The sequence below is a fragment of the Plecotus auritus genome (genome assembly GCF_963455305.1).
Source record: "Plecotus auritus genome assembly, chromosome: 1".
Classification (NCBI taxonomy): Eukaryota; Metazoa; Chordata; class Mammalia; order Chiroptera; family Vespertilionidae; genus Plecotus; species Plecotus auritus.
Genome location: NC_137770.1, coordinates 239,815,690 through 239,824,482, shown reverse-complemented (window position 1 = coordinate 239,824,482; position 8,793 = coordinate 239,815,690). Strand labels below are relative to the sequence as shown.

Sequence of the window (8,793 nt, the reverse complement as noted above, 5' to 3'; positions counted from 1 at the left end):
GGCTTCTGTAGCCCTGTGTGTTCCTTGGCTTATAAATGCATCTACTCAGTCTTTGATTTCATCTGGCATTCTCCCTGTGTGTCTGTCTTCACATGGCCATCCTATCTAATAAAAGAGTAATATGCAAATTAACCATCACTCCCCTATACCCACCAGCCACGCCCACCATCCATGCCCACCAGCCAATCAGGAGCGAATATGCAAATAAACCCAACCAAGATGGCTACAGCCACAGAGAGCAGGAGGGAGGCATGGGTTTCCCTGGCGATGGAGGAAACCAAGCTTTCCCCCTGCCCTTGCTGGCCTAGGCCTCCACTTAAGGCTACAAAGTTTCAATTATAGAAGATACATTAATCCAAACAGAAATGGCGGCAGCCATGGAGCTGGAAAGAGCAGGAGGCTAGGGTTGCCCCGGGCGATGGAGGAAGCCAAGCTTTCCACACACCCTGGCCTGCCCAGGCCTCCGCTTAAGGCTACAAAGTTTCAGTTATAGAAAATACATAAATCCCCCCCAAAATGGCTGCCACCATGGAGCAAGCAGAAGGCTTGGCTCTGCTCCAGGCTACAAAATTTCAATTGTAGAAGATAAATAAACCCCAGATACCAGGGCCTCCGCTTGGGTCACCAGGGGGCGTGGCCGGCCTGCAAACCACCACAGGCCCCTTGCCCAGGCCGCCCCACTCCCCAAGGGAACCCCCACCCTGATCCAGGACACCCTTCAGGGCAAACCAGCTGACCCCCACCCGTGTACCAGGCCTCTATCCTATCTAATAAAAGAGTAATATGCAGATTTACCATCACTCCAACACACAAGATGGCTGCCCCCATGTGGTCAAAGATGGCTGCCCCCATGTGGACACAAGATAGCCACCACAAGATGGCCAGCAGGGGAGGGCAGTTGGGAGGGACCAGGCCTGCAAGGGAGGGCAGTTGGGGGCGATCAAGCCTGCTGGGGAGGGCAGTTAGGGGTGACCAGGTCTGCAGGGAAAGGCAGTTGGGAGGGACCCAGGCCTGCAGGGGAGAGCAGTTGGGGGTGACCAGGCCTGCAGGGGAGGGCAGTTGGGGGTGACCAGGCCTGCAGGGGAGGGCAGTTGGGGGTGACCAGGCCTGCAGGAGAGGGCAGTTAGGGGTGACCAGGCCTGCAGGGGAGGGCAGTTGGGGGTGACCAGGCCTGCAGGGGAGGGCAGTTAGGGGCAACAGGCTGACAGGGGAGCGGTTAGGGGGTGATCAGGCTGGCAGGCAGAAGCAGTTAGGGGCAACCATGAAGGCAGGCAGGTGAGCAGTTGGGAGCCAGCAGTCCTGGATTGTGAGAGGGATGTCCGACTGCCCATTTAGGCCCAGTGGGATCGGGCCTAAACGGGCAGTCGGACATCCCTCAAGGGGTCCCAGATTGGAGAGGGTGCAGGCTGGGCTGAGGGACACCCCCCCAGTGCACGAATTTCATGCACCGGGCCTCTAGTCTATACTAATAAAAGAGTAATATGCTAATTAGACCAGAAGACCTTCTGGAGACCTTCCGGACAAAGCCGGGGGCTTGGCTGGCCTGCAAACCACCCCCAAATGGCCCTCAACCCCTCGCCCAGGCCAGCCACGCCCCCCAGCAGAGACTCACACCCTGAAGGGGGTGTGGCCAGCCTGCAAACAGCCCTCAGCCCCTCGCCCAGGCCAGCACTACCCCCAGTGGGGACCCCCGCTCCAGTGGGGCGTGGCCTGCCTGCAAACTGCCTCAGGCCCTTTACACAGGCTGCCCCCCTCCAAAGGGGACCCCCACCATGATCCGGGACCCCCTTCAGGGCAGACAAGCTGGCCTTCACCCATGACCCAGGCCTCTATCTATACTACTAAAAGGGTATAGATATGCTAATTTGATCGGGAGACCTTCCGGACGTCCTTCTGGACAAAGCCATGGTGGCAGGGCCAAGGCAGAGGCAGTTAGGGGCAATCAGGCCAGAAGGGGAGGGCAGATGGGGGTGATCAGGCCAGCAGGGGGAGGGGCAGTTAGAGGTGAGCAGGCTGGCAGGGGGGGCCAGTTGGGGGCAAGCAGGCCAGCAGTGGGGAGCAGTTGGGGGTGATCAGGCTGGCAGGGGGTGGTCAATTAGGGGCAAGCAGGCCTGTAGGGGAAGGCAGTTAGAGGTGACCAGGCCAGCAGGAGAGGGCAGTTGGGGGCGACCGGGCCAGCATGGGAGGGCAGTTGGGGGCAATTGGGCCAGCAGGGGAGCAGTTAGGCATCGATCAGGCTGGCAGGGGAGTGGTTAGGGGGTGATCAGGCTGGCAGGCAGGCGAGCAGTTAGGAGCCAGCAGTCCCGGATTGTGAGAGGGATGCCCCCGAGGGGTCCCAGATTGGAGAGGGTGCAGGCTGGGCTGAGGGACACCCCTCCTCCATGCACGAATTTCATGCACCGGGCCACTAGTCTTCTTATAAAACACCAGTCATATTGCATTAGGAGGTCACCCTACTCCAGTATTACCTCTGGATGTAGCTAATCACCTCTGCAGTGATACTATTTCCAAGGTGACATTCTGAGGTCCTGAGGGTTAAAATTTTAACTTACCTTTTTTTTGGGGGGGGAGGGGGATGTGTATAATTCAATAATATTGGGATACTGTAGTAAGTTCCCCCAATAAATAGTAACATAAAAAAAGACAATAACATAGATCTTAAGTAAGCTAATGCATTCCATTTAAAAAGATATTACTTTTGAGGGGGGCAAGTAGGGGAAAATGGGGGACATCTGTAATTCTGTCAACAATAAAACATATATATATATATATATATATATATATATATATATATATAAAATAAAAAGTATGTTACTTTATTCTAATATGATGTCTTTTTAGTATTGAAATGATCTTTGTTTTAGTAAATGATAGTAACAGGAAATAATATAAGATTTTTTTAAGGAAAAATGAAAAGCTGACAACTTTTGAAAACATTTTTGAAATTTTACATATTAAAAAAATGCACTCCAAAATCTTTTTATATATCCTTATTAGGAAAGCAAATTTAATACGTACCTTAAAATATATTTTATTTGTTTATTTTTAATTTATACCTAAACATTAACTATTCCCAAAATAGGAGTTTTAAAGGATTATTTATTTCTTTAGGATATAACTTCAAAGAAATCTTACTAAGATTATAGATAAATGTTTAGTGATAACAATGGGTTTGATCATCTTTATTTTTTTTATGAATCATAGTTTAACACAGAAATATAGTATTTGAAAATTGGATTCTAAGGTTAATTTATGTCTATAGTTGATTATCATAGTTGTCAGGACTGAAAAATTACCTTGGAAAAACACACATCATGCAATATGTACTTAGGAAGACATTTATGGTTATTGATAATGGATATATAAATTTATATTTTAAATAACTTTCTTGATAATATCAAATTTGGAGTTGGGCAGATCAGCAGTTTTATTATTTTTAAACCCTATATGTCTACCTTGATTTATAGATCCAATGAAGGTGAAGATATAAATCCAATTAAATATTAGTAGCGTTAAACTCTCTTATTTTTTTATGACACAGATATCATGTTTAAGTAGAAAACACAAGAATTAAGAGTAATATCACTAAAAATATTGCACAATTTCAGCTGTTTCCTCCAAATTTACTTTAAAATGTTTCTATTTTTTTACTAGAGGCCTGGTGCACAAAATTTGTGCACAAAGGAGGGGGGAGGTGTCCCTCAGCCCAGCCTGCACCCTCTCCAATCTGGGACCCCTCGGGGGATGTCTGACTACTGGTCGGATGTCCCTCTCACAATCCAGGACTGCTGGCTCCTAACCGCTCGCCTGCCTGCCTGCCTGCCTGCCTGCCTGATTGCCCCAACCGCTTCTGCCTGCCAGCCTGATTGCCCCCTAACCACTCCTCTGCCTGCCTGATTGACACTTAATTGCTCCCCTGCTGACCCAATTGCCCCCAACTGCCCTCCCCTGCTGGCCCGATCACCCCCAACTGCTCTCCCCTACTGGCCTGAAGGCCCCCAACTGCCCTCCCCTGACAGCCTGGTTGCCCCCAACTGCCCTCCCCTGCTGGCCTGATCTTGCTCCCAACTGTCCTTTCCTGCGGCCTGATGGCCTACAACTGCCCTCCCCTGCTGGCCTGGTCACCCCCAGCTGCCCTCCCCTGCAGGCTTGGTTGCCCCCAACTGCCCTCCCCACAGGCCTGGTCGCCCCCAACTTCCCTCCCCTGTGGCCTGGTCACCCCTAAGTGCCCTCCCCTGCCACCTGGTCACACCCAACTGCCCTCCCCTGGCGGCCTGTTCGCTCCCAACTGCTTCCCCCCACCTCCCCCCCGCCAGCCTGGTCATCCCCAACTGTCCCCCCTGCTGGCCTGGTTGCCCCATGTAGCCTGCTGTTCAGTCATTTGGTCATCCCTCACTAACTCCCCTGCTGGCCTTGTCACCCCAAGCAGCCTGCTGATTGGTCGTTACTGTTACTGTGATGGCATCCCGGACAATTTGCATATTCCTCTATTATCAGTATAGATAAAATTAGAAAATACCATTGGACAAATACCACAGCAATTCTTGCTGCAGGAAGGGGCCCATGGTGGCTGCTATACTTCATGGGCAAAGGTAAAATGAGTCTAGGTGATATGCATAGTTTCAAATCTGTCCCAATCATAAATGTTTTAATTGCTGAAGGAAAAAAAGTAATAACTTTACAGGCACCTTGCAGATGCCTTCTGAAGCAATGATCAAAGTCAGCATGACCAGTAATATTCCTCTGTCCACTCATCCCAGGGCCAGAGTCAGTTTGACTGGGCTCTGAGATACTCAGATCTTAGATCAAAGATTATTCGGGGTTTCTGTGAGGGTGTTTTGGGATAAGGTTAACATTTAACTTGGTGAACTTTGAATAAAGCAGATTGTCCTTCATAATGGAGCCGGGCCTCATCCAATCAGTTGAAGGCCTGAATAGAACAAAAGACTGGCCTCCCCCAAGTAAGAGAAAATTCTCTAGCAGACAGCTTTTGAAATTCATGTGCAACATCAGCCCTTCTTGCCTAACAGGGATATAAATATATGCATTAGTCAGAATCAATGATATCTATATCTGTATCTACATATCTCCTAGTGCAGTGGTCGGCAAACTCATTAGTAAACAGAGCCAAATATCAACAGTACAATGATTGGAATTTCTTTTGAGAGCCAAATTTTTTAAACTTAAACTTCTTCTAATGCCACTTCTTCAAAATAGACTCGCCCAGGCCGTGGTATTTTGAGGAAGAGCCACACTCAAGGGACCAAAGAGCCGCATGTGGCTCGCGAGCCGCAGTTTGCTGACCACGGTCCTAGTGATTCTGTTTCTCTGGAGAATCCTAATACAGCTGTCCTATGTGTTTATAATAGAGGAGGACTTCTGGGGAGAGGGCAGCATAATTAGGGTATTTTTGAGTTTGATTTTAATTATCCCACAGTACTCTATTGATTAACTGAAGTTTCTATTTGAAAATGTAAAATATGTTTCAGCATGTAGGGAAATGGCTGGAATATTGACTAAAGTACTTTAAATACAAACTCCTCTTGGGTTTTCAGAAATATATAAGCTCTGTACATACTGTCATTTATTTCTCCAGTTACAGGATATGTATGGGTTGCCACTTCTCTCCCAGCCTTTGAGTAACTTTACCTCTGGAGTATTTATTAAAGCAAAGTATTTCCTAAGACAAGTTAAAAAATCTCAATATCCCTTTTAGTCCCCATATAAATGGCAACAATGGTGTCTTAGAATTCCACAATGTGTCAAGCTTCAGTAGTCAACGTGGTCAGTGACCCAGATCTTAGATCACATTCCCTGGAGAGAAATATATTTTTCTGAGCCTAAAATGTGGAAGACACTTCTCTTTGGCTGTTAAGGTCTTCAGACCCACTTTTTTGTTTCAACTTCTGCTATGTTAAAGTCTACGACATCATCCCAATTATTTTGCTATATGTGCATTTTGATGCATCCGTTTCAGGGGTTTTAAAGATAAGCTTGTCACCTCCTGAAACCTACTTTGACTGCCCATTTTTCTTTCTAGTGCGTTTTCTACAAGGGAATTTGAGCTATACATTTTTGCTATCTATAGAATTCTGCTTAAGGTAGTGGTGAAGTTGAATAATTACCCCAAGATTCAGGTTTGGGGGAATGGGGAAGTGGTGGTGATAGTGGCCTGTATGTTCTTGCTTTGGAAGCTAAACACCGAGTCTAGGGGGAGAGGATATTGGTTGGTGTGGCCAGTAGGTAGTCAATAAGAAGTGACCCACCGCCGAAACCGGTTTGGCTCAGTGGATAGAGCGTCGGCCTGCGGACTGAAGGGTCCCAGGTTCGATTCCGGTCAAGGGCATGTGCCTTGGTTGCGGGCACATCCCCAGTGGGAGGTGTGCAGGAAGCAGCTGATCGATGTTTCTCTCTCATCGATGTTTCTCACTCTCTATCCCTCTCCCTTCCTCTCTGTAAAAAATCAATAAAATATATTTAAAAAAAAAAAAAAAAAAAAAAAAAAAAAAAAAAAAAAAGAAGTGACCCACCTACTCCCATATCTAGAATATGGTTGCTTGTTTGGAATTAAATAATGAAAACAAACACACACAGGCCAACAAATTGAGCAAATATAATAAAGAACTCTGTTGATCATAAGGGGCATTAGCCCAGCTGAGTGTGGCTCAGAGGTTGAGCCTTGACCCAGGAACCAAGAGGTCATGGGTTCGATTCCCAGTCAGAGCATATGCCTGCATTGCGGGCTCTCAATTCCCAGTAGGGTGCATGCAGGAGGCAGACAATTGATGATTGTCTCTCATCACTGGTGTTTCTATTTCTCCCTCTCCCTTCCTCTCTGAAATTAATAAAAACATACTTTAAAAATAAATAAAGGGGCACTAGTCACAGGACCAAAGCCCCCCTTTGACAGCGTGAGCCATGTGTTGGTGCTGTGTCCTTTAGTGCTACAACAATCTTAGGAAGAGGGCGCTGTGATCACCCAGTTTTAGATAAAGAGATGTAAGGCTCAGATAAACTATTGCTTGCTCAAGATCAGAGTTAGTGGGTGACTGGGCCACCATCTGAACTCACTTGTGTCATTGCAACACCCGCTCTCTTAAGCAGCATGCTCAGTGCCACCTGCAGCCCAAAGAGTCCCTGGTGGTTGTGCCATGCGAGAACGTCCAGCAGAAAAGTCCCTCCCCCCAAAATTCATGTTGACCTGGCAGCTATCTCAACTATGAAAATCAGGGCCTGAGCACTTTCCATGTTCTTCACTCACCTCCCTTTTAGGGATGCTCTGCCCACCAAGCATGTGGCTGGCAAAGATGCGACTCCCAGTTTTGTTTTGTTAGGGGAGAGACAAACCAGGTACACCTGCCTATCCGACGGGGTTCTTTATATGTTAAGCCTTTTGTTTTTATTACTCAAAAAAGCTTCATTTTTTAAAAACATTTCTTTAGCTTTCTGACTCTGTACTTGCGCTTTCAACACTTTCACAATGATTATCTGCTCCTCAAGAAGGAAAGCACGTTTGAACCCGGCACGGGCACATTTCACACACGTGGATCCACTGTAGGCCCCGCTGACATGTTTTTTCGTTTTAGACAACCTCATTAGAACTTTAGGTCTCACAGCACCAACTCCCCAAAGCTGACCTGGGCACACACCACATGCAGATTTTGGTACTTTCCCAAATTTCTTGGTATAAAGGTAAACAATTCTATTGCCAGGGGCTTGGGGCAGCCTAGTTTTGTTAGAGCCTGTATTATAGGACAGCCTCTGACGGTATGTCAAACGCTGGACCATGGTGCATGCCTGAAATCACCGTCCTGAACGAGCAAAAGGATAGAGCTTGCAAGTTCAAAAGTCAAATTGACTCCAGATGGGGTTCTTGGTGTAATCTGGTGCATGGCTCTCCTGGCTTACAGATGCCAGTCTCTGGATGTGGCTGAAGCAGATCAGCCTCTCATTCCATTGCCTTGGGCACACTGATAAAACACCCATATCCCAAAGTTGCTGGGCTGTGAGCCAGACCTCTTTGAAAAGCCACTAGAGTCCCCACCACCTTGTGAGGTTTGTATGGCCAAGCAAGAGCCAGCCAGGTGATCAGTCCTGAGGACATGCTTTTCATCAATTGCTTCTGGAAATAATCTCAGAAATTTGTCTATTCAATAGCCATTTCAGGCTAACCTTCTCTTACTTAGACAAAGTTTCTGGCCTCATTCCTTAATCAGTCACAGTCTGTTCCTTTTCTGGACATTTCTTCCTTTCTATGCAGGTCCTAACTGAAGGTAATTAGGTGGAGAAGGATGGGACCTGGGGAGCTTGTGATGTGACTGCCCCATCTCCTCCTGCCTCCCTCTAGTGGCCGCCTCAGGGATGGTAGGTATACCAATGTAAATTGTAAATCACACCACATGATGCCCTTGTTTAAAATCTTCCAATATCTCCCCGTCACTTGGAATAAAACCTAACTATTAACCAGGCTTGATGAGGCCAAGATTATATGGATCCTGCTAATCTCGCTGACCTCTTCCACCTTCATTCTGACTTCAAATATGTCACATTCGTGCAACCCTTAGATTCTTTGTACTTGCTTTGACTCTGTAGAGTTCTCTCCCTCCAGACTCTTGGAGCCTAGCTTCTGCTCATCATTCAGTTTTCAGCTCAAACACCCCCTCTTCAGAGAAGCCTTCCTTAGCCACTCAGCATACAGAAACCCTCTTTTTTCATCACATTGCCACAGTTTATTATTTATTCATGGTACTCGTCGCCACCTGACATTTTCTTGTTTATCTTTGTGTTTACGTC

At 47.2% G+C, this 8,793-nt stretch overlaps 1 protein-coding gene across 1 annotated transcript; it reads right to left on the bottom strand.

The window, feature by feature from the left end:
• Positions 1–7,377: 7,377 nt before the first annotated feature.
• Positions 7,378–7,788, bottom strand: LOC308242214 (large ribosomal subunit protein eL34-like; the record flags this gene model as incomplete). The annotated part of the gene is made up of 1 exon (XM_080656093.1): positions 7,378–7,788. The coding sequence occupies one exon, from the start codon at positions 7,786–7,788 to the stop codon at positions 7,378–7,380; it is 411 nt and encodes a 136-aa protein (XP_080512219.1).
• Between the last annotated feature and the right edge of the window lie 1,005 nt (positions 7,789–8,793).